The sequence below is a fragment of the Ipomoea nil genome, unplaced genomic scaffold, assembly GCF_001879475.1.
Source record: "Ipomoea nil cultivar Tokyo-kokei standard unplaced genomic scaffold, Asagao_1.1 scaffold1043, whole genome shotgun sequence".
Taxonomy (NCBI): Eukaryota; Viridiplantae; Streptophyta; class Magnoliopsida; order Solanales; family Convolvulaceae; genus Ipomoea; species Ipomoea nil.
The window spans coordinates 4,977,727-5,000,981 of record NW_017617471.1 but is presented as its reverse complement, the minus strand read 5'-3'; the positions used below and the strand labels follow the sequence as shown (position 1 = coordinate 5,000,981).

The 23,255-nt window shown below is 32.1% G+C and overlaps 2 protein-coding genes and 1 long non-coding RNA gene across 8 annotated transcripts; 1 reads left to right on the top strand and 2 right to left on the bottom strand.

Annotated features, from left to right (window-relative positions):
- Positions 1-6,895: 6,895 nt before the first annotated feature.
- LOC109180953 lies at positions 6,896-9,316 on the bottom strand. Of its 3 annotated transcripts, none has more exons than XM_019330679.1 (4): positions 8,992-9,316; positions 8,196-8,765; positions 7,757-8,098; positions 6,896-7,547 (listed from the first exon to the last, which is right to left on the bottom strand). In XM_019330679.1, exons 1-4 carry the CDS (start codon positions 9,112-9,114, stop codon positions 7,272-7,274), a joined length of 1,311 nt encoding a protein of 436 aa, XP_019186224.1. In that variant the 5' UTR covers positions 9,115-9,316; the 3' UTR covers positions 6,896-7,271. The 3 variants fall into 3 exon arrangements, with proteins under 3 accessions (XP_019186224.1, XP_019186225.1, XP_019186223.1); XM_019330680.1 differs by having other exon boundaries at positions 7,757-8,101; positions 8,199-8,759; positions 8,992-9,310; XM_019330678.1 differs by having other exon boundaries at positions 7,757-8,101; positions 8,199-8,765; positions 8,992-9,309.
- Positions 9,317-10,540: 1,224 nt separating this feature from the next.
- LOC109182398 lies at positions 10,541-11,445 on the bottom strand. Its single transcript, XR_002054374.1, has 2 exons — positions 11,356-11,445; positions 10,541-11,277 (listed from the first exon to the last, which is right to left on the bottom strand). It is a non-coding gene; the product is annotated as an uncharacterized LOC109182398 (long non-coding RNA).
- LOC109182397 (G-type lectin S-receptor-like serine/threonine-protein kinase SD2-5) lies at positions 11,228-13,759 on the top strand. Of its 4 annotated transcripts, none has more exons than XR_002054373.1 (3): positions 11,228-11,723; positions 11,809-13,174; positions 13,282-13,759. XR_002054373.1 is itself a non-coding variant. In XM_019332577.1 (2 exons), exons 1-2 carry the CDS (start codon positions 11,340-11,342, stop codon positions 12,811-12,813), a joined length of 1,389 nt encoding a protein of 462 aa, XP_019188122.1. In that variant the 5' UTR covers positions 11,228-11,339; the 3' UTR covers positions 12,814-13,759. The 4 variants fall into 4 exon arrangements, 1 of the variants encoding a protein (XP_019188122.1); XR_002054371.1 differs by having other exon boundaries at positions 13,272-13,759; XR_002054372.1 differs by having other exon boundaries at positions 11,809-13,182; positions 13,272-13,759.
- Positions 13,760-23,255: the final 9,496 nt, after the last annotated feature.

The window sequence follows — 23,255 nt, the reverse complement described above, 5'->3', positions numbered from 1 at the left end:
CGTCAATTGAGAAAACGAAAGAGAAGATTTAGTCCGAGTTCACCGCGATTGTTGTGACTTGTGAAGATGATGAATCCATCTCCAATAAACAATAATTCATAAAAGATGAATCCATCTCCATTCACCGCAATTAGGAATTTGGATGGTTTGTGTATTGTACTTACTCTGGAAACTTTCTTTTAGGGGGAGAAATATTTGGTGATGGTGATGGGGCCAAACAATGACACAATAGCCATTAAGCCGCCTATTAGCCTATTAAAATATTAATAATTTTATTTTATTTTTTTGGAGGGGGGGCAAGCCCCAATGGCCATGATGTGCAGCCTGTGATGCTCTATACTAACACAAAAAAACTTTTATTTGGGGGAGGGGGGGGGGGGGGGGGGGGGCAAGGCCTCCTCTTACCATAAGGTGGCCCGCCACTGGGAATATGATACCTTGTAGTGGTTCGGGGAAGTTCATTAATGGTATATTAATTGCACGGAATAAAATGTGTGTATCGTGTGTTGACCATTCCCACACAACTGATAAAAACGTTAAACACATATCAAAATCACATGTTGCTATGGCATTAAAGGTAGAGATTCATTTTTCTTCATGTATAACGTATATGATCAACCTCGTGAATGCATGTAATTATATAAATATCATCAATACATCCAATAAAATCTTTTGTTGTTGTTGTACCCACTGTAGGCACCTCTTTTGGATGGACATCCAATAAAGTATTGTCCATCATGAGATACTAGATAAAAGAGTTAATTCCCAAAATGGTCCTCCGACTATGACATTTTTTCAAATTGGTTAATTGACTTTTAATTTTTTCAAAGTGGTCCTCCAACTTTTGAATTTTAAGTCAAAATGGTCCTCCGTTAACTTTGACGTTAATTTGGTGTTAAAACGAAGGGTAAAACTGGAATTTTAGATTTTGTACTCCAATTTAAAGCAATATGTGATTCTTTTCAGCAGTCTGCGGACATATTTCTTCAAATTAAGTTTTTACTCTCATAAATCATGCAATCAAAATGTGGGATAATCAACTAGAAGGCCAAAAAAGTTCATCTAATACATTCATAGTTAAAGTCTAATGTTCTCCATGCGAATGCCATTTTTAACCATGAAAAGTGATTCTAAATGATAAAATTAAACTCATATGTTAATTGAGTCTGACAATTATCTAAAAACATAATAAGTGTGAATGAAAGTTATACCCCTAATTTATGTCCTTTTTTTTCGTTAAGTTTTTTTGTACATTATGCTATAAAGGTTGTACATTAAAATATTTTGGACAAACATACCCCTACCGTTATAACTTCCGTTATCCTTTCCACTATTGTTACCATGCATATGCATTCACCATATATTTTCTTATCTTCTTCATTAATAATAATATATACACTTTAAGTATTTGAGTTATATGTTAATTATTACATAATATAAATATCAAATTTATAAAAATGATTTACATTATTATTATTATTATTATTTAGAATAATTTAAATATCTAAAATCTAAATAAATTTATAATTTTAATATAATATATTAATATTGGGCACCTATTTTTTGCGCATCGCGCATAAAAAATACTAGTATAACAATATGGACTAAAAGTGCAGCATTATAGACAATTAAAGTACTAAATTTGTTCAAATTAACCTACAGGATCAAATTTTCAAATGTAAAATAATTTAGGATCTAAAAGTATTGTTTTCCCTTATTTTTAATATTTATCTTTTACTCATAAATTATTAAATATTCAACCATTCTAACAATTATAAGAACAAAAACAATTTAGATATATTGTAAAATAGAATATTCTATCTTCAAATTGTGGTTCCACCATTACGTATGAGGGAACAACCCTATATATTAATGTTAGCAACTACCAAATTATAAATATCAATAAATATATCATCCTAAGTGGTACAAGTATGCATTTGAAATTAGTGTGTTAAATATTGATAATACTTTAGTTATTTATTACTATTTTAATTGAATGAATGCTCCAATTATATTGCATATGATATATAATAAAATATAGATTTAGGTTCTCGTGCGGGTGAGGGCTTTAGGTAGGGGTGTGCAAATTTTGGAGAAATTTCGGTTAACCGACCGAACCGACGAAATTCGGTTAACCGTTTTCGAACCGAAATATTTCGGTTCGGTTAATGGTTAAAGGTTTTCCCAAAATTCGGTTAACGGTTAATTCGGTTCGAAAGTGTCGGTTAACCGAATTAACCGATTGGTTAACCGAATTTTAGAATATATATATAATATATAATATATTAAATATTAAATATTAAATATATAATTACTAAAATCATAAATAGTCAAAATGTCAAATAGAATAAATAATTATATGAATTTATTATGATATGTATTTTATTTTAATTGGAATTATTATTTTAGGAATTATTTTATGGATTTTAAAGTTTAGGGTTAAAAATTTCGGTTAATCGGTTAACCGACCGATTAACCGAAAAAAAGTTCGGTTCGGTCAATTCGGTAAAGTAAATTTCGGTTCGGTTAACGGTTAAAGCAAAAAAAAATTCGGTTAATTCGGTTCGGTTAAAACGGTTCGGTTAACCGAACGGTTAACCGAATGAACACCCCTAGCTTTAGGTGCAGTTGTGCGGTTTAATCTGAGCCATCCATCTCGCTTTAATCAACGTCCAGGATTATCAAAGTTTTAAAAAAAAAACGCGGTGGCAATTTTGTAATTTTTGCATCTAGGTCAAAATTAAGGTGAGCGGATCTGTGATTAATGTGCGTGAGTTTTGTGCTTAATGTGCGTGTGTTTTGTGCTTAATGTTCGTGAGGTTTGTGCTTAATGTGCGTGGGGATGTGCTTAACGTGAATAGTTGTTAAAAGTTAAAGTCTGTGAGTGAATACTTAAAGTGCGTGAGTTTTGTGCTTAATGTGCGTGATGTTTGTGCTTAATGTGCGTGGGTTTTGTACTTAATGTGCGTGAGTTTTGTACTTGGTTGTTGAAACTTAAAGTCCGTGAGTTAATATTTAAAGTGCGTGGGTTTTGTACTTAATGTGCGTGAGGTTGTGCTTAATGTGTGTAGGTTTTGTACTTAAAGTGCGTGAGTTTGTGATTAAGATCTAACACTTAAGGTGCACAAAGCCTCCGACTTGCCATGGGCTTTGGCAAAACCCTCCAGCAAAGCTGCGCTACTCCTAAGCAAGATAAAAGGAGAAATCCAAATTCAAAGTATAGAGTTGATGAGTTGAATGAGTCTCCTCCTCGCCTTCCTGGTATTCGCACACTGGACTTTGGCAAGCGTTTTTTTTTTTTTTTTTTTCCATTGATTTGAGTCGTTGATCTAAATTTGATCAACTGCTCAGATTTAACCACACAATCGCACGGGAAGCTATACCCACACCTGAACTCTTCCCATAAAATATATTTATTAATGACTTTTTTCAAATATAAAAATTACACCTAAACAACTTTGTGATTGGTTAGAATAGCATCGGTCTTTTCATGGCCTATTTGCATTTTTATAATATAATATCTAAAACTTTGTTGAGTTAATAACACCTAAAGTTTTTTAACATGAGAAAAATGGTCTTTTATAAAAATAATTATGAACAGAATATTTTAAAAAATTATTGTACTAAATTTAATTAATTTAAGTATTAAAAAGGACACGCGCAATAACCCTGCAGTGCACTACAAATTGGTAGCTGTAATATGTTACGTATGCACGTGCTTAAAGGTTAAAAAAGGCAAAATTCCACTTAACAGTTAACACGTCACAAGTCACAACCATTCATTCAGGAACGCAAGATTTCAAAACTCCGATCTATGCGCCAGGTGAAGTGGCACTCATATTTTGACGGTTGACTTTCTCATTTACTATTGATGACAAGAAAAACTTTCTAATTTTTTTGAGTATGACTCTACTAGAATGAAATATATGTTCATAATTACTTTCTTAACCTATTGAAAATTTTTGTAATTAAGAATAAATATAATTTTTACAAGTCATTTTACTTATTACCAACTAATATTAATAAGCTAATTTTGCAAACATCTTTATACAAACTGTCAGGCCCTAGTCCAATCATTCTATACACTCGGGGCATGCAACAAAAATAGTCCATACATGAAATTAATATATACTTTCATAACTAAAATTTAAATTAAATAAATAAAAAAATACTAATGTCAACTAATTTGAAATAAGATTTACAAGTTTTTAACAATTGTGCATACACAATAATAATAGTGAAAACAACTCTATGTTTTCCTAAATGCAAAATATTCAATAACTGCATCAGTGCTTTCATAAAAAAAATTATAGTTTTAAAAACAAATAAATAAGGGAAAACGACACTTTTGGACCCTAAATTATTTCACTTTTGAAAATTTGATCCATGTAGGTTAATTTGAACAAATTTAGCCCCCTTAACTGTTTATAATGCTACACTTTTAGTCCATATTGTTATATAATTGTTAAACTCAATTAAGATATGAGTTTAATTTTGCCATTTATAATCAATTTTCATGGTTAAATATGGCATTCACATGGAGAACATGAGACTTTAACTATGAATGTTGATTCTAAATTACAAAAATAATCTCATAAAAAAGAATTTGCTAATAAAGCTTGGTAATTATATACTACAAAGGACTAAAAGTGTAATATAATAGACAATTAAAAAACTAAATCTACTTAAATCAATTAACAGTGACTAAATTTTCAAAAGTGAAATAATCAAGAAGCTAAAAGTATTGTTTTCCCTAAAAATAATATCTATCACAAGATAGATATACAATTTGGTTCAAATAGTTTATTATAATTTTAATAATACTATATGTTAACTTGAACATAAATTTATAAAGTCATGAGTTTTTAAAATCAAAAAGTTCTTATAACATGTTTGGTTCGCGAGATGGCTTTTGGGGAATGCTAAATTGCTATTCATAGGGAATGGAATAAATACAAAATAAAATAACACTTCCATTATATTGTTTGGTTAGAAAAGAAATTAACTTTAGAAATTGTATTCTATTGTTTGAAGGACTAAGAATGGAATACACATTCAAAAGACAAAAATATCATTCACACTAATATACATACACAATACTAGTAATAATATTTATTATTATGAAATATATTTATAATACATAACAAAATAAATAAAGGCCCTGTTTGGTAAAATAGTTAGCTTATCAGCCAATTTTGACTTATTTGATCACTATTAGCTGTTTGATTTGGTTAAACAATTAATATGAGTGTTTGATTAATTAACTTTTTCTAACAATTTATTGTTCCAAAATGCTAAAATTTAAAAAGCTACTCAAAATAGCTTTTTCAATTAGTTTTTTGAGGAAGTCATTTTGTATGTAATCAGCTAACATCTAATTTACCAAACACTTTTATACAATCAAATAGTTAAGCCCACTAACCAAATCAGCTAACAACCATTTACCAAACACCCCCAAAAGACAAGTTAGATAGGAACTAACTATTATACTTGAAAATGTTATTTCATTTCATACCTATTTAAAACCAAATATTACAAGTGTAGAGTTTTTATTAAGAATTAGGTTGCACGTGTTTACGGATGTCAATTGTAGTCCAAAACTGATGTGTTGACCCGATAAGATCAATTAGGGTTGAAAAAATAACCCGATAAAAAATCAACCTAATTGGGTTTGCTCGATTGAACTAGTCGGGTTGGCCTAATTGACATCCCAACATTCATTATCGTTGATGTATTAAAAAAGAAGAGTAATCTAAACGCTGTTAAATTTTTTTTTTTAAATAAATTTTTAATTTCTTATATTAGGTGACTTCTGTAATATGATTTTTTCCACATGCAACCTTAAGTAAATGTTGGTACATTTTTGCAGTGTAGCGCATGCCTAGAAAAAGCTGTCCACAAGGTTGTTGTGTTATTGTATGATAGTCCCTTAGCTTCACTACTACTACTGGTTGCCCATGTTCTTCACAAGACACCCTTCAAAATTTATTTAATATTTGCTGTTTGGTTCGTAGAAAAGAATTGAGAAGAATTTAAATTTAAATTTCATAGAAAAGATATTACTTGAAATGTTAATATTTGTCTAAAAGAAATAAATTGTTGGAAATTATATGTATAAAGACTCAAATACCTTACATAATAAAGATATATAAGAGCGATATAGAAATTTATATTGTATCTTTTCTCTCAAATTTGTGAAATTCATTTTCAATTTTTAAAAATGTTAGCAGTAAAAATGGTATGAATGTATTTGAAGCAGTGAATGGACTCTGAATCTCTGATGCTTAGGCAGCCGCAAAGCTCAAAACCAAATTATGCCCTCTAAAATGCCTGTTTCCCAGTTTATATTTGCTTCACTTTTATGTCATCAAACTGTCTTTTACCGTTGCAAAAAGACTTGTCCAAATAGTTAACACATTTAATTTTGTCAAAAAAAAAAAAAGAAGGTACTGGTGTGACACAATGATTACCTCAAAAATCAAGGTATGTGTAAAAAAATGTTGCTACAATTAAAATAACCAGACACCTTTTTCATGTTACCCTTTTTCTTATTATATTGCTCTCTTTGAATTTTGGGACACAATGTCAATCTTGCATTTGAAAATGGGTCAAAAAGACAAGGAGAAAATTTATGACAAATTATACCACGAATCATGGTCTACTTTGCATTGTACCCTGATCCAAAATACGTGTTTGCAATTGACATATTCTGTATGTTAACTACAACACATAAAATGGTAACTACAAACACATAACCTGTTAATTGCAATATGCTAACTGAAGACATAATATGTTGTTACCATATCGAAAGTCTCGAGATTAGATCAACCCTTTAATGAGTTACTCCGTAATTAATAAGATACTAAAGTGTTCAGAGAATGTGGATGATTTTTTTGGATGATGATGACACATAAAATTCCAAATGAAGCTGAAAGAGATGAAAAATTCCATCCATTAGGGAATAGGGATTTGATGATCAGCTTTCAAAGGGAGACAAAAATGAAAAATCTGCAGTAGACAGTTACTTTCTACAGAATTTTGCCCCAACATATTACATATGTGCTAACCATACAAGTGATATAACCTACTTCTTAGGGAAACAACATTGAAGAGTTTCAGGAGCTAGAAGTTATTAAATCTTGTTTACAACTGCAGACTTCAGGCTTTCCACTAGAATCTAAAATCTTACCTTTTTGCTTGCTTCCTTTCTGGGAAATACTGGAAACGCAAGTTAAAACCAAAGTATGAATGCTTACGTGAATGTAGTTTCATTAGTATTGTCTGAAGGTGAGGTTTAGACGCCCAGGACGGAGCTTTGTGATTTCAGACAAGGCAGGAGGAGCTGTGTTTGGGATGATTGATGTCACCCCGTGAAAAATATGTCTTGATTTGCCGCCAAATATCAGCACATCTCCTGATTCCAGTGAAACTTTCTCAGCCTTCTGGACATCCCTCTCATCTCCATACAAAAACTCAGCAGAGTCGCCAATGGAAAAAGAGACAACAGGCAATCCACTGTGAAGACTCTCTGGGCTTTCATCACGATCCTGTGGATAAAAATAATGAAATGAGTCCTCTAACCACGAATTTCATCAGTTTTCAAAAAAATGAAATCTTTCATCATATGTATTGAATTATTGATATCATGATCTTGTGTTTAAAAAACAATATGATCTATTTTTGGAGGATTACATTAATACATTAACTAGATGCAGTTAAAAGACATGTTTGACTATAATATGGAAGCATAAGGAACCTGATGGAGACCAAGTCGCCCCTCGACTGTATAGAAGTTAACAATGCAGACGTCTGGAGTGATCAAAGGAAGTATTTCAACTGGACTGCTCGATTTGAAGTCTCTTTGGATCAAAGCGTGAGAATCACGAAGGGCGCTGGAAACTAAACTAGTGAATTCATGCGGAATACAAGGTGGTTCAGCATTGTCATGTTGCCTTGTCTTACTATATCTTCTTGTTTGCGGATCCCAATCAAGACCAAGACACATCATATACAGACGTAGCTTTGCTCCATCTTTGTAACCAGGTCGGTAAAATCCACCTTGCCCGAGACCTAGTTCTTGACATGTCTTTACGATATAAATCTAAACCATATCCAATGCACATAGTTACTTACTGATGGGTATATAATTCCAAGAAACTCATACATATGCAAAGAGAAGTGGAGCCCCAAAGCATTACCTGTTTGCTGAGAGGGATGTAATTCTTAAGCAGAACCATTCCGGGTCTCAATACCGTTCCATTCCCCTCTTCAATCCACTGATCCACATCACTTTGTTTCTCTATCTCGTTTCTTTGTAAAGGAGCTTCAAGAGTGACAGCTTCTCTACTCTCAGACAGGCAAATATCGAATGGCTCATTCATATTGAAAGCTTCAACTAAACTACGCTTCGTACCACCAAATCTTGAAGGAGAATATGCGTTCTGAAGCCTCAACTTATTATCACCGAAACTCACACTCCTCTTCCCAAAACTAATAGGCAGCAAAGAGTCTCTCTTATGGTCTACAGAATTCAATATCCTCGAACCTTGAATTTCCTGCGAACCAATGCCCTCTACTGTCTGGTTTAATGGTAGCTGAAACCGAGCTCCCAAGTCAATTCTAGTTCTCCTTTTACTCTTATGACTAGAACTAATAACACTACCTAAATGTGAATCACGTTCTTGTTCATCTCCAGAATTTTTATCAATATGTAACCGACTTCTTTTCCCTAAATCATCTGATATCTTTCTTTGGGGCCTCTGATCCTAACAAGCCAACAATGAAGCTTTAGATCAATACTCATATCAATCCCACAAAAGTCCCTGCACATAATAATTCAACCTTTCCTAACAGTATGAATTACGAAAGATAATAAAATTTAAATTAAAGATTCAATCACTCTGAGGCCTTACAAATAAAAGAGACATTGATTAATTTGACATCTAGCGAAAGAGAAAAATGTGAAACCAAGAAAGGAAGAAAAGAACTCACAGCGGCACGGGAGGTTTCAGAACTATCGTCGGTGCTCGGTTTCATTTTCTTTTTAATTTTCCGATAACCGGAAAACGCTCGTGAGTATCTGCCCGCGAAGAGTCGCCCGGCCACTACCATCATGTTAAGTACTGTAGTGAGTACTGAGTAGCTCGCGCTAAACTATCTCGGAAAAGTGCACGTGCTCCATTGATGAAGACGATTGAGCTCTCAGCAAAGCCAAAAGCCCATTTTCCCAATCTTGTCACTAGCAAGCCCAAACGGTTCTTTTGCTTTTTATCTTCCATGGTTTTCTCAGTTATGTATAGCCCATGGATCATGGTCCAGCCCGAAATCCCCCGGTTTGGTTCGAACTTATGGAACCGGAGTCATTGGTTCCAATTCGGAACTAGACGTTTCTGGTTCTAAACTGGAAAAATATATTTTAACATGTTTTGGCATCTTGCAATCTTTTCATCAATCAATTTCATTCATTCATGAATAAAATATTTTCTTTATTTCTGTTCAGAATGACAACTCGGTATATTTAATCCGACGGCTATACTAAATTGTTTGCAACATGGGTTAGGAAGATAATATTATCAAAGACTTAGCTTGACCAAATAATTTAACTAAATTGAAGTAGCTTTAATACAATACAATATTTATTATTGTTTTATTTGTTTTTACTTATCCTTTTTTTTTTTTTTACCTTATTACATGCTGAGAATACAAATGAAAAATAATACGACATATATGTAGTATAGAATAATTGCTTGTGGGGTACAAAAAATATTTCCAAAAAAATTTAATTGTTAAATTTGAACTATTTTAAAAATAAAAAACATAATTAAAAAAAATTCAATTCAAACTGGAAACATCTTGAAAGGTTCCGGTTCCCCATTTTCCAGAACAGGAAACGAACCATGATCATTCCTTAGGTGAAGTGGGGGCAACTGCCCGCCTTGTCATCTCTAGATCCGCTCATCCGACCCTATGTATCAGGGTTCTCACCTTGCATGATGACTTTCAGAACCTATGATATTATTTGTTGAAACTTGAAATCCTCTTATATATATGAATGGATAATTTTAGATTTATTTGATAAATTTAGTAAATCAATTAATGGATAATGAATATATATAAAAAATTATGAAGCCAAGTGGCATATTTTGGTTTATGGATTTTTTTTTTTTTTTTTTTTTTTTTTTTTTTTTTTTTTTGACGACAGCATACTTAGAAAAGAAGCTAAGGACAATTTCATTGTCAGTAGTTGGCCAAGCATCAATTAGCAATCATTTTGCTTTTCTAATTTTGCCCAAGGAGGAGTGGTTCATAATTCTCGAAGGTAATTTGGGTGACGAAACTTATATTGTAAGAATAAAACTCACAGACAGCCTTTTGAGTTTTGAAGGAGTTGTAATATAGACCGAGCCAAACCAACACAAAGCTAAGTTTTAGCCATCCCTTTTGTTTAGTTCCGTTTCTAGTTTGCTCTTTTAGTTTGGCATTTTGATGTACCAAAAAGAAAATTTGCCTCATTTCGCAAACGTTCAACTCACGTCAGGGAGAAACAAGTGAAAAACAAAGCTACCTGTGAGCTTGAGAATTACTCCAAAAACTATGTTAAGTTCAGATGAATAAAATAAATCAAATGAAACATATAATCATGATAAAATTGACCACCTTATAACGTTACTAAAGGAATCTCTATGTAATAATTTGTGTAGCTTCAAGATAGTGAACGTCATTCGCATGCCAGATGGGAGTCAGCAATGGAGAAAATTGCTTTAATGGCTCCCATGTGGCATCCAAAAACATAACTTATTCAGAAATCCACTCAAAAGGGGTCAGCATGCCACAACCCAAAAGGCAAGCCACATTGACCCCTCCACGAAAATCTGGACAATAAGTCCTTATCATCATCCATCACTACCTGCCCAGAAGATCTAATGGCCCTGGTTACTAGGGACATAAATCACTGTTAAATCAATTATAAAATTGGATTACCTTTTTGACAACCTCAATCAATTGATTTCTCTCTAGAAGTCCTCCTGTAACAATCTTTTAATCAGACAGCTCCAATATACCAACTTAGCACTATATACTAATAGCATTATTATCAGCTGGCACATTGTTAACCACAAACCCACTGCATTAAACATATTCAAAACCAGAGTTATGATACTTTTAGGGAGTGGGGTGACACTACTAATGCTACCATATTATACCTGTACCAACTTTATACTTTCTGTAGTGTATATTGTTCCCACCAGTTCAGCTCATCACCGCGGAAGCCACTGCCCACTTGCAACAAAACATAAAGAGAGTACCATATGTGAGAAGAAAAGACAGAGAAATATTCACACATGAATATCTACATACTTGTTTTTCTCGTTCAGTGGCTGGCATGTGGTTGCTGCACTTCTGATGTTCATGTTGGTTACCAAGTAACTGTTGCTATACCGATAGAATACAGCAGAGGGTTTGTGGGGAGGGCTTTTCTGATGGAGACGAACCAAACAGTGCTCAACTTTAAGGCTGCAATTAGCGTTGAAGCAGTTGATGAGAAGTATACGTGTTCGCTTGATGTGTTTCTTGGAGATGTCAAGGTATGGAGCTCTGGTCATTTGTCACAGTTTTACACAACGGAGAAGTGCATTCTTGAGTTAACACAAAATGGAGACCTAAGATTGAAGGGCCAGAGAGGAAGTGTTGGATGGCGAACAGGAACTTCTGGACAAGGCGTTAAGGTAAGATAGAATTATAACTACTTGTTCAATGTCACACTTGTATTGACAACTAAAGGCTAATATCTGATATGATGTATTGATGCAGAGATTACACTTGCTACGGACAGGCAATCTAGTTTTGGTTGATTCCCTGAACATGATAAAATGGCAAAGTTTCAATTTCCCAACAAATATAATGCTCTGGGGCCAGAGACTAAGTTCAAAAACTCAGCTGACTGCTTTCCCAAGTAACTCTAGTTTATTTTATTCACTGGAGATCCACGATGACAAGCTTGCATTGTATCTGAACTCTGGTAAGTGGAAGTATTCTTACTGGGAATTTAGGCCCTCTAATAACCGAACTATTACATATGTTGAATTGACTTCAGAAGGATTAGAGATATATAATGGTATGCAATGGAGAATTGCTCAATTAAGGTCAAAAATACGGGAACCTCCAAAATTTTTAGCACTAGGGAACAATTCAGGTAACTTGGGACTTTATTACTACTCAGCTGACAAGGGAGTGTTTGAAGCTTCATACAAGGCAATCAACAGTACTTGTGATCTTCCTTTGGTGTGTAAACCATATGGTATTTGCACCTTCTCCAGTGACTGCTCATGTATAAGGCTAATAAAAAGAGGAGATGGATTACTTTCTGATTGCAGTGAAGAAATAACTGGTGGGATCTGTAATACAAGTAGGGTAGAAATGCTCGAGTTACGAGGAGTTACGAGTGTGCTCAGTAGCAATTCTAAAAAGGTCAATGTTAAGAAAGAAGTGTGTGCAAATTTGTGTTTAGATAACTGTACATGTGTTGCAGCATTATATTCACCAATTGGTGATGATGCAAGCCTGGGAGAATGTTATCTTTATGGGTTAGTAAGAGGAGTTAAACAAATTGAAAGAGGAAGCAAATGGAGCTATATGGTTAAGGTGCCAAAGGAAGTTGATCAGGGCCATGGTAAACATTCAGGTCTAAAGAAATGGGTCTCCGTTGTGGTAGGAGTAGTCGATGGATTTGTTATTTTAGTTGTTTTGGGAGGGATTGGGTACTATGTAGTTCAAAAGAGGAAAACGAGCACACAGAGTACAGAAGACACAAACTAACCTCATTCACTTGGAATTTTTCTTCAAGAGTTTCAAGATCCAACTTAACAATACAAATAAACTGTTCAATGCTTGAAGGCTTACTTTACAATGTGGGAATTAACTCAAAATCAGGGTGAAGTGGTAGAATAGGTGCATAGCCCACCAGACATCTGGGTCTTGGACAGTCGCTAGAAAATGGTGTGAATTCATGTTTCTATTTCAAGCAAAACCTTATGACACTTGTGCAGATAGCCAAGCATTTGGCAGAAAATCACCTCAATCATACAAAAGCTCATCTAGAAAAAGTGGAAGCCACATTTGCAACTGAATGATATACAACAAAAGGCATAGATGTAAAGACAAAATCAAGATGAACCAGGTATGAAGGTGCTTCCCCCCCTTTTGTGTGTGTGATTAGTGGGATTACCCTTTAAAGTTCTATTCTGACTAACTTTTTGCACACAATAACAAAATAGACACACAGAGGACCTCAACAAGAACGCAACAGGGTTACACTTACAAGTGCAAAATTTCAAGCCTTAAAGCATTGAAAAGAAGAGAAGATATACCTGATGAGCTGATGCCAAACTGAAGGACCACCTGACTGTTTCCTCAAAGTTCACCTGAGATGGCTGGAGGGAAGCATTTCTCCTCACAGATTCAAATCAGACACTATAAAAGGAGTAAAAGCTACCCCTGACAGCAATTAGTTCTTCATTCTTTCTTTTAACTTAAGTAATGATTTTGGTCTCTTACCCAATTTGTTTATCGCCATCTTTTTAGTTTCAATTCTTTTTTACATATTGATTTGTTCCACAGACACAAGTACACAGCTGAAGCAGAATTTATATGTCTATTTATTCATTTATTTAATTTTCACAATAGATTCTTAAGTTGTAGCTTTTGTATCTTCAAAAAGACCCAGCTCATTCATCCTCTTCTGTTGAATGACTGAATTTTCCAACTTTCAGATTCATCGCCTTCGTATACACAAAGATGGATGGCCATTGCCATTCTAACTACCATTAAATGCCTCCAAACTATGAAAACTAGCATATCAGCCTCGCTTAATTCCGAACTACGCAGTTCAACACCATCCAAGGCCACTGATTATGGAATTAAACCAAATTTGACATATAATATAGTTAAAATTAAAACAGAAAAACGATTTTGCCTATGTTTATACTTTAACGTTTTAAACTTTTACCTTTCAATTATCGATGTGCTTATGCTCCAGCTAGGGCTTCCGAGAATTATCCGCCAGTACCTATGATATTCCGTTGCCCATTACATCAATACCTTGATTACCTCCCATTGAACAATTTCACCTTTCCGACATCCGGGAAATTTTCCGGTAAGAACTTAGAAGGACGATCCGATTCTCTGTTCAGCTCAACTGCTAGCCTATGTTTGGCCCATATTTGAATCGTGTTTTGGCCCAGAAACTACTGGTAAAACCTTTGGCCCGGATAACTATTCTCCAACAATTTATATCATGGACTAGGGTTCACATAGTATTATAGACCATGGATTGAAACAACGTTGTACAGAATTCATATTCGTAAGGTACATAATTTCATAACATAAGATACAAAAAATCACAACACAAGACATATACACATGTTATATATTTACTTATTTTTTAAATCTAATTTAAGTGTATAATTTGTATTAATAGGCACAGAGTTTCACAACACAAGACACATAAATTCATAACATAAGACACAATTATTAATTTGCCTCAGGTACAAAATTTCATAACACAAGACACAAAAACTCACAACATAAAACGCATATACATGCACCAAAGTCAACAGTGCACCGTGAACCTTGCTCCATGGTAAAAGGATTGCTATCCTCTTGACCCAACTTGATATACCATAGCTTGGGCAATTTATATAATGGACCAGAGTTCATATAACATTATGGACCCTAGATTGAAACGACGAAGTACAAAATTTAAACTCGTAAGGTATAAAATTTCATAACATAAAACAGAAAAAATTACAACACAAGACACATAACATTATGGACCTTGGATTGAAACGATGAAGTACAAAACACATACTCGTAAGGTACAGAATTTCATAACACAACACAAAAAATCATAATACAAGACACATACACATGTTGTATATTTACTTATTTTTCAAATATAATTTAGGTATATAATTTGTGTTCATAGATACAAAATTTCACAACACAAAATACATAAATTCATAACATAAGACACAATTACTAATTCGTTCCAGATATAGAATTTATACCTTTAATGTACAAAATTTCATAATGTAAAATACAACATATCATAACACAAAATACATACACATGAATGAGTATTCATATTACAATGTGAACCCTGGTCTATAGTATAAAGATTGCATAGCTTGGACTTCGACCATGTTATAATATGGACCCAAGTTTATCAAAATAATATTACATGTTCGTTACGAATTTAGATAGATCAGTGTAGATTTATTAAAACGATACTAAAGGTCCACCAGAATATTATCAATTGACTAATGATGGTTTTTAATGGACCAAGTCCATCACACTCCATTGCCTTATTTACTTCATCATCATTTTTATGTATTTTTAAAACCTTTATCCCGATTATAAAGTTATACATAATAAAACATTAATATTGATAATAATTCTAATTCCACCTTAGTACCAAATATACAAAATAATTTTACCAAAACTCATTTCAATTACCAAGTATTTGATTCTCATTCCAATTCCGATTCCCATGTTCAAACCAAACACACACTTAGAGTGTGTTTGGTTCGCACATGAAAATCAGAATCGGAATGGGTATCAAATACTTGGTAATGGTAATGAGTTTTGGTGAAAGTATTTAACATGTTTGGTAGTAGGATGAAATGAGAATGATTATTAATAGTAGTGCTTGAGAATGAATAAGGGAATGAAACCCTTATTCATTTGGGTATAGGTTTTTCAATTCATGGGGTATTCGAAACCCGTAGTAGTGTTCTAAAAACCTATCAACCAAACAATAACAATCACTTTCATACCCATTCCTATGGGCAAAGCCCATCAACCAAACACATCCTTAGTCTTATTTAAGTGTGCAATTTTAGTTTAATTAAACAAGTTAAAGGAAAAATACTCTTTATCCAATTTTTCTGGGGTGATGATAGAAATTGTGTACTAAATAAATTAAATCTCGCTCCTATATAATAGTATAGTATGCATTGAATTCGTAACATATAAATACAAGAATCATATATACTTTACTTGCTCGGTTATCTCTTTTGGGATAATTATTTGCATCATCATTGAATAATACTAAAGAGAGTGTTGCAAATCTATATTATAAATATCTCAAGTAATCACCTAATCAAAGTTGAAGTAGGTGGAGGATTGGAGGTGCAAGTTGAATGACCGGAGTTGGAAATTGTGACTAAAATTTAAATATTATTATTCACTTGGACTCCAATTTTTATACGAAATAGATACACAACTTTTACCAAAATTTGTTTCAATTCAAAATTTTATGGTACAAATGTATAATGAGACACTTTATCAAATAAAGATGGTAAATATATCCATTAATTATAATGATGTATTTATAATTATCAACTAATTAATCCATATATGCATTAATTACAAAAAATAAATAAATAAATAAATAAATAAATATATATATATATATATATATATATATATATATATATATATATATATATATATATATATATATATATATATATATATATATATTCGAGGACGGGGTGGGGAATTAAAAATTACTCCATCTCCATCTCCGATCTTTTATTTTTGTTCCCATTCTTCCCGTTGGGACGGGAAGTCGAGTTTTCGTCAGGTATGATACAATTGACATCATATCCCTAATCTCAACATTCTAATTGAATAAATGAGAGTATATATGAGATTTCATATTTATAAAAAGAGTGCTTTCAAAAAAAAGTTTATTTATAAAAAAGAGTTATCCGTGATTCGTACAATGTATGTATAGAAATATTTGCAACGATACTCTTAACAAATTCAGTAACGATGAATATACAATCTAAATTCTACTAAGAGTAAAAGGAGAGTCGCCGCCGCCCGCCAGTCCCGATTGTCGGTTGTTAGGTACTGATTATCGGAATTGTCGCATGCTTCCAAAACCTCTGTCTACCAATTTTCAATCTTGCATGCATGGCAACCCATCCACTTCTAGATTCACGTATATTATATTTCTGTCCAATCCACCAATTACCACAATGCATTTTTCTATTATTCCATTCCTTTTTGAAAAATACTTCTTTCCCTGCATTTTCACTGTCAACATTCCTCTATGATGTTGCTAAGTTAAATGGTTCACTAAATGAAAAAGGTTAAATAAGCGACACATTTTTCTTGCTAGAAAGCGTGGTTTGATATTTTATAAGTTGCTGGTAAAGAAAATATAGTGAAAAGTAGAAGAGAATTTGGCACAATTTTTTTTTTATTTTTTTTATTTTAAAATAAGAGTTGAATAGGTCATCGAACTATACATGAAATTGTAATTGAGCCCTCTCAACATTAATCTGGTGGTAACCATTAAAAAATTAATTATTTAATATATTTTAATAATTTAAAATAAATTAAAAAAGAACTCTTCCTCTCCTGCTAGAAACAAACATTTGTTTGTTTGTTTGTTTGTTTTTTTTTTAATGATTTTAAAAGAGTCAACTACTATGTGATGTGATAACACATCTATTACTATACCCTTCTAAATGGGGGGGGGGGGGGGGGGGGTGTTTACAGGATTGAACATCGATGATGTGAAGACTTTGATTCTTTGAGCTGAAAAAAATTGAAAGAGTATAAAACAGATACTATATTGCAACAAATCATGTTTAAAAAATAAAAAGATTGTCGCCACATTATCCTTATTGCACCCAATTATAATTTGACGTGTACTTTTCGTTTCGAGTTTCGTTTTTTCAAATATTAACACAAACGAGATGCTTTTGAGTTGTAAAACATCACGAAGTCGTCTGAAAGAAAAGAAAAAAAAGATGTAGACGGAATCTGCGACTTTTAGTATGTGGAGGACATGCATGAAGGTCAGTGTTAATAAATAAGGAGGCAACAACGTTTGTCACGTAGCGTACGTACATTGTTGTCTTTGGAGGAATATATGTTTAATGGGTGTGTTTCCTGTGATACGGGTCAACGTAATATTTCTAAATCAAAATATAATATTTTGGGATGGAATAATTATTTAGGAGAAAAATATAATACTAATTAAAGGATAAGTTGATTGATTATTATATCAATGAGAAAAAATAGAATACATTTTGATTAAAAATGTAATACTTTTAAATAAAAATATATAAATGTTGAAGAGTTATTTATCAGAAAAATATAAAATTTATATGAAAAAATACAATACTTATAAAAAATTTGACCAATCTCACAAAGACAAACAATAATCTATATTCTATAAGATGGTCTTATAGAAGATTTTGTGATTTTATGATTTTATCATGTTTAATAATTTATAGTTCCTTCTTTCAATAAAATAAAATAAAAATAAAAATAGTTCCCAAGAAAAATCGCTGTGGCTAAAGTAACCTTTTTGACTCTCTCTACGTAATATGTATATGATTAAAGATGATAGGGACAATATTAGAAATGTCAACACGTACACAACTCATGCTTACCATGATAATCCATGCCATTCTTAACTTGCATTTACTTTGCAATCTACCCGACTTAATATGAGAAATGGAATTTTACTTTAATTTCGATCTTTTGAAAATTGTGGTATAATAAAAAAAAATATTATTACATTTGAGAAATTAAAAATGTAAATAAAATTTTAAGTAGAAAATTATATTAATAATTCAATAACATACTTTCGTGCAATATATATTAATTGTCTTTTTGTGGTGCAAATATAGACTATTAAGTAAAAAGTTTGATCAAAGCAGGTAACTTGGTATACAATTTGATTTAGTCAACTTTATTTCTAAACAGCCGCTGCTTTGCTAATTCAATGGATAATGTCTGCAATTATGCAACATGATTATCACATTTTAATGATTTAGGTATTAGAAAATTTGGTCCTGATTGCTGATTTGTAAGAGGTTTAACTACGTAATTTACGTTAACTTTCAATCATTATTGTCATATATACAAGCTAGACTAGATCATAAAATATTAATTTTTAGAAAGACGACTCTTTAAGATTTGAAAAATGCTTCCCACTACTCGACTAATCTTAGCATTACTATTCCCTATTAGATACTTCTAAATTAAAAAAGAAAAACTATTTATTTTAGGTTGCGGGTGAATTAGCCAATCACACTCTGAGTTAATAAAAAGAACATAAGTGCCCAAAAATAGGTGGGCGAGTTTGTAGAGTATAATTCTTGTACCAAAAAGTCAAAAGTTTAATTCTTGTCAATACCCTCTTAATAGAGCCCATCATGCAAGGTATTCCTAGTGCGATTTATCATTTTTTTTTTTTTTTTTTTGGATTTGCAAACTATTACACTGGGCATATTTACCTAGAGTACACCCTCAAATAGTGATTGTAAGTTTCAGACATCGTCTCTGAAATAAAAAAAAATCTACGATCCAATAAAAAATAACATGTCAAATAATGGTTAATAGGAAGATAATTGTAGAGTTCTCTAGCATGATTCATAATATTTGACTATACTATTACTAAGTACTCAAAAATATAAAATGCCATTATACAACTTTTAAACATGATCCGACGATGTTATCTCATATATTTATATAGAGAAACAAATTTTGTACTCCTTTCGTACCATTTTATATATCTAGTTTCATTAACGGGATTTCACTTAGATCATTTTTAATTTAAATTTTCATAATGTTAGGTTTAATATTAGTACATACAATTTATACATTTAAAATTTATATTAAAAGTATTATTAAATAGAAAAATAAAGAGTTAATACCTAAAATGGTCCCTCGACTATGCCATAATTACCAATTTGGTCCTCAACTACCATTCTTACCCAATTAAGTCCTCAACTATTTAACTTTTACTCAATTAAGTCCTCAACTATACAATTCTTACCCAATTTAGTCCTCAACTATACAATTCTTACCCAATTTAGTCCTTTGTATTAATTTGACTATTTGTTGACTGTCAAAAGTCGAGATAAAATTATAATTTTACAAGATTTCTCCTTCCTCTCCATTTAGCAGCGCCAAACCATGCAGCAATACACTCCGATCAGATTTCGATCGTCAAAAAATCGTTGAAAATCAAATTCATGGGCTATCCGATGCACAACCACTACTTCGATACTGACAGGTTTAGAACCCAACCGGCGCTTATTGCTACATGGTTTAGCGCTGCTAAATGCGGAGGAAGGAGAAAACTTGTAAAATTACAACTTTATTTCCACTTTTGACAGTCAACAAACAGTCAAATTGACAAAGGACTAAATTGGGTAAAAATTGTATAATTGGGGACTTAATTGGGTAAAAATGATAGTCGAGGACCAAATTGGTAATTACGACATAGTCGAAGGACTATTTTGGGTATTAACTCAAAAATAAATTTAAAAATAATTAAAATACTAAAAAATTTGTAAAGAAGATTTAATTGATTTGACCTATAAATAATAAATATGATAAGTAAAATTGAATAGGGAAAGTATTAGTTTTGAAAATCTTTATCAAATAACGGATTGGTTTGCTTCTATATATTATACAGTAAATTATATTGACGTGACATGATGATTGTGATTGAATTGATTATAATTAAGTTATTATTAATAAATAAACGCGTCCGAAGGAAGGAAATTTCATAATTCTTGATTTCTCCAAGCACTATAGAAAACAAGTGGGGTCGGAAAATGGAAAAACAGTGTGAAAGTTGACTTTTATAGTTCCTCTAGGCTCTAGGCAGCCTTAGGATAAATGTCAAAAGATTGCCCAAATTTTGACAAAATCAATCATAAGGATAACCGACCGACTCGAAAACGACAGTTAAATAAAACTAATCTTCTTAGTCGCGTGGCGCGATGTTGAATCTATCATCATTTTCCACTTGCTTTTTGACGTTGATTTTATCTATTCTTCCACTTGAGACTAATCAAATAGGTTTATTGTGTCAAGACTTTGCGGTCTAAGGATATTCGGATTGGACTCCCATATGATTGGTTGTGAATTCGAGCCTCGGTCGAGACGTTATTGGCTCCTTATGTTTTAGTATGTTGAAAAAGTAGTTATGAAATGATACTACATTGCAATAGAGGTGTTATTAGCTCGATCATGAAGAGATTATGCTTCAGTATGTTGAGAAAGTAGTTATGAACAGATACTACATTGCAATAGAGGCGTTATTGGCTCATGAACAGATATTACATTGTAATAGAGTCAGTAGCATTAAAAAAAATAGATTTATTATAATCAGCTTGATTGATATGAGTAACTCCTTATAATCAAGGCTTAATCTAGACACTTTGTGATCTAACAAAAAAATAACTTCATTATTTATATTTTTATTTTTTAAATCCATATATTTTCTATTTTCCTTGTTTGAAAATAAAAGCAAAGGTTTTATTGTATTCATTACAAAATACCCAGAAAAAAAAGAATGTTTAGTTGTTTACCCGAAACAAAACAAAAAATATATGATGACAGAGGTGACGGTAAAAGATTCATTCTTTTTAAATGGTTTTATTTTTGCATACTAAATTTACATTTTAATATCCATTACATAACCTAGTTGTTGAACATGTAATATATAAATAATAGACATATGGGAAGGGTTCAGGTGCAGGTGATGCTTCTCGTGCGGTTGTGCGGTTGGACGCACTTTAAACATTAACATGCCGCACCTTAAGTATACAAATTATCACGCACCTTAAGAACACGAATCACTCACATTAAGTACATAAACCACGCACCTTAAGTACAGAATAAAGCACATTAGGCGCAAAACCTACGCACTTAAGATTTTAAAATGGCTCACATTAAGCACAAATTCATGCACATTAAGCATAAAACCCACGCACATTAAACACAATTTTCACACACCTTAAGCACAAAATCCACACACTTTAAGTTTTACCAACTATACTCACATTAAGCACAAACTCTTTCGCACATTAAGCACAAAACTCACGCACCTTAAGCACAAATCTCACGCACTTTAAGCACAAAGCTCACGCACTTTAAGTTTTAACAACTACTCAGATTAAGCACAAAACTCACGCACCTTAAGTACAAAACTTACGCACCTTAAATTTGACTTAGATGCAAAAATTACTAAATTGCACCGTATTTTTTTTATTATAAAATTTTGGTAATCTTGGACCTTGATCTAAGCAAGATCAATGATTCACTACCTAAATGTATATTCTTGTCTAACTCTAATACCATTATACCAATTAAAAATTTAAATTAATAATTAGACTACATGTTATGAAGTCAGTTTTGGTGCGAGTGGGCGCCTCAGGTGCGGGTGTGAGGTTTAATCTGAATAGGTGAGACAGTATACTTTTAGTCTCTTTTTTATTATTTTTATTTTTTTTATTTTTTTCAAAACATCATCCTTTGGTGTTACTATTATTCTGGCACGACCATTTTCAAAACAGTTTAAGTGCCGTTAAATGTAAGAACATTTTGGTTTTCGATTATGAATTTTTTCAAAAAAATAAACATAAAAAATATAATGGGTCAATATACTTTTATGAAAAAGATAAAAAAAATCTTTGTATTTAATGACATTTCAACAATTTTGTTAATGTAGGACAAAAAATGGTCATGTCACAATAATACTAGGACCAAATGAGATGTTCTGATAAAAAATAGACTAAAAGTGAACTGTCAACTAACAAACTAGTGACTGTATTACAATGTAGTATCTGTTTATAAACTACTTTCTCAACCTATTCAAACACGAAGAATCAATATCGCCTTCACTAAGGCCCAACCTCCCATATGAAGAAACAACTTGGTACCATTGGACCACAAGGTCCTTGCAAACAACACTTTATTCAATATATGAGAAAATTCAAACTTTGAGATATATAATTCATGAGAAGGGATTTATAAAACAAATTGACCGTCACTAGCAAGATTGAAATAGAACTAATCAAGGAATCATGAAGTCTTAATTAGGAATAATAAGGAGGAAGTGGCCGGTCTTCATGGGCTGTCTAAGACAATTTTTTAATTTGTACGAAGTAGTAACAAAAGGATGAGTTAACTTAGATGGTAAGGTATATGACTTCTTTCTAAATATTAGGAGTTTGAATCCTATAGCATAAAATTTTGTTCTTGGCATTTCTTTAATCCAATTTATAACATTGTTTTTTTTCCTTGTTTCTTAATTAATATTAATAATGATATCAATGATTTATAATATGTTGTCTATTCGAACTATTTTATCTAATTAATTATATTTCATATTTTGTTTTGAATATTTCTTTTTACCCCATTTTGATATATTTTAA

What these genes read in the sequence shown, in the direction of transcription:
- LOC109182397 (XM_019332577.1), top strand. Translation starts at nt 11,340, where the DNA reads ATGAATATCTACATACTTGTTTTTCTCGTTCAGTGGCTGGCATGTGGT. An exon ending in CTTCTGGACAAGGCGTTAAG is followed by an intron (nt 11,724 to 11,808) that starts GTAAGATAGAAT and finishes GTATTGATGCAG; the next exon opens with AGATTACACTTGCTACGGAC.
- LOC109180953 (XM_019330679.1), bottom strand. Translation starts at nt 9,114, where the DNA reads ATGATGGTAGTGGCCGGGCGACTCTTCGCGGGCAGATACTCACGAGCG. An exon ending in CTGAAACCTCCCGTGCCGCT is followed by an intron (nt 8,766 to 8,991) that starts GTGAGTTCTTTT and finishes TTGGCTTGTTAG; the next exon opens with GATCAGAGGCCCCAAAGAAA. An exon ending in TCCCTCTCAGCAAACAGGTA is followed by an intron (nt 8,099 to 8,195) that starts ATGCTTTGGGGC and finishes ATGGTTTAGATT; the next exon opens with TATATCGTAAAGACATGTCA.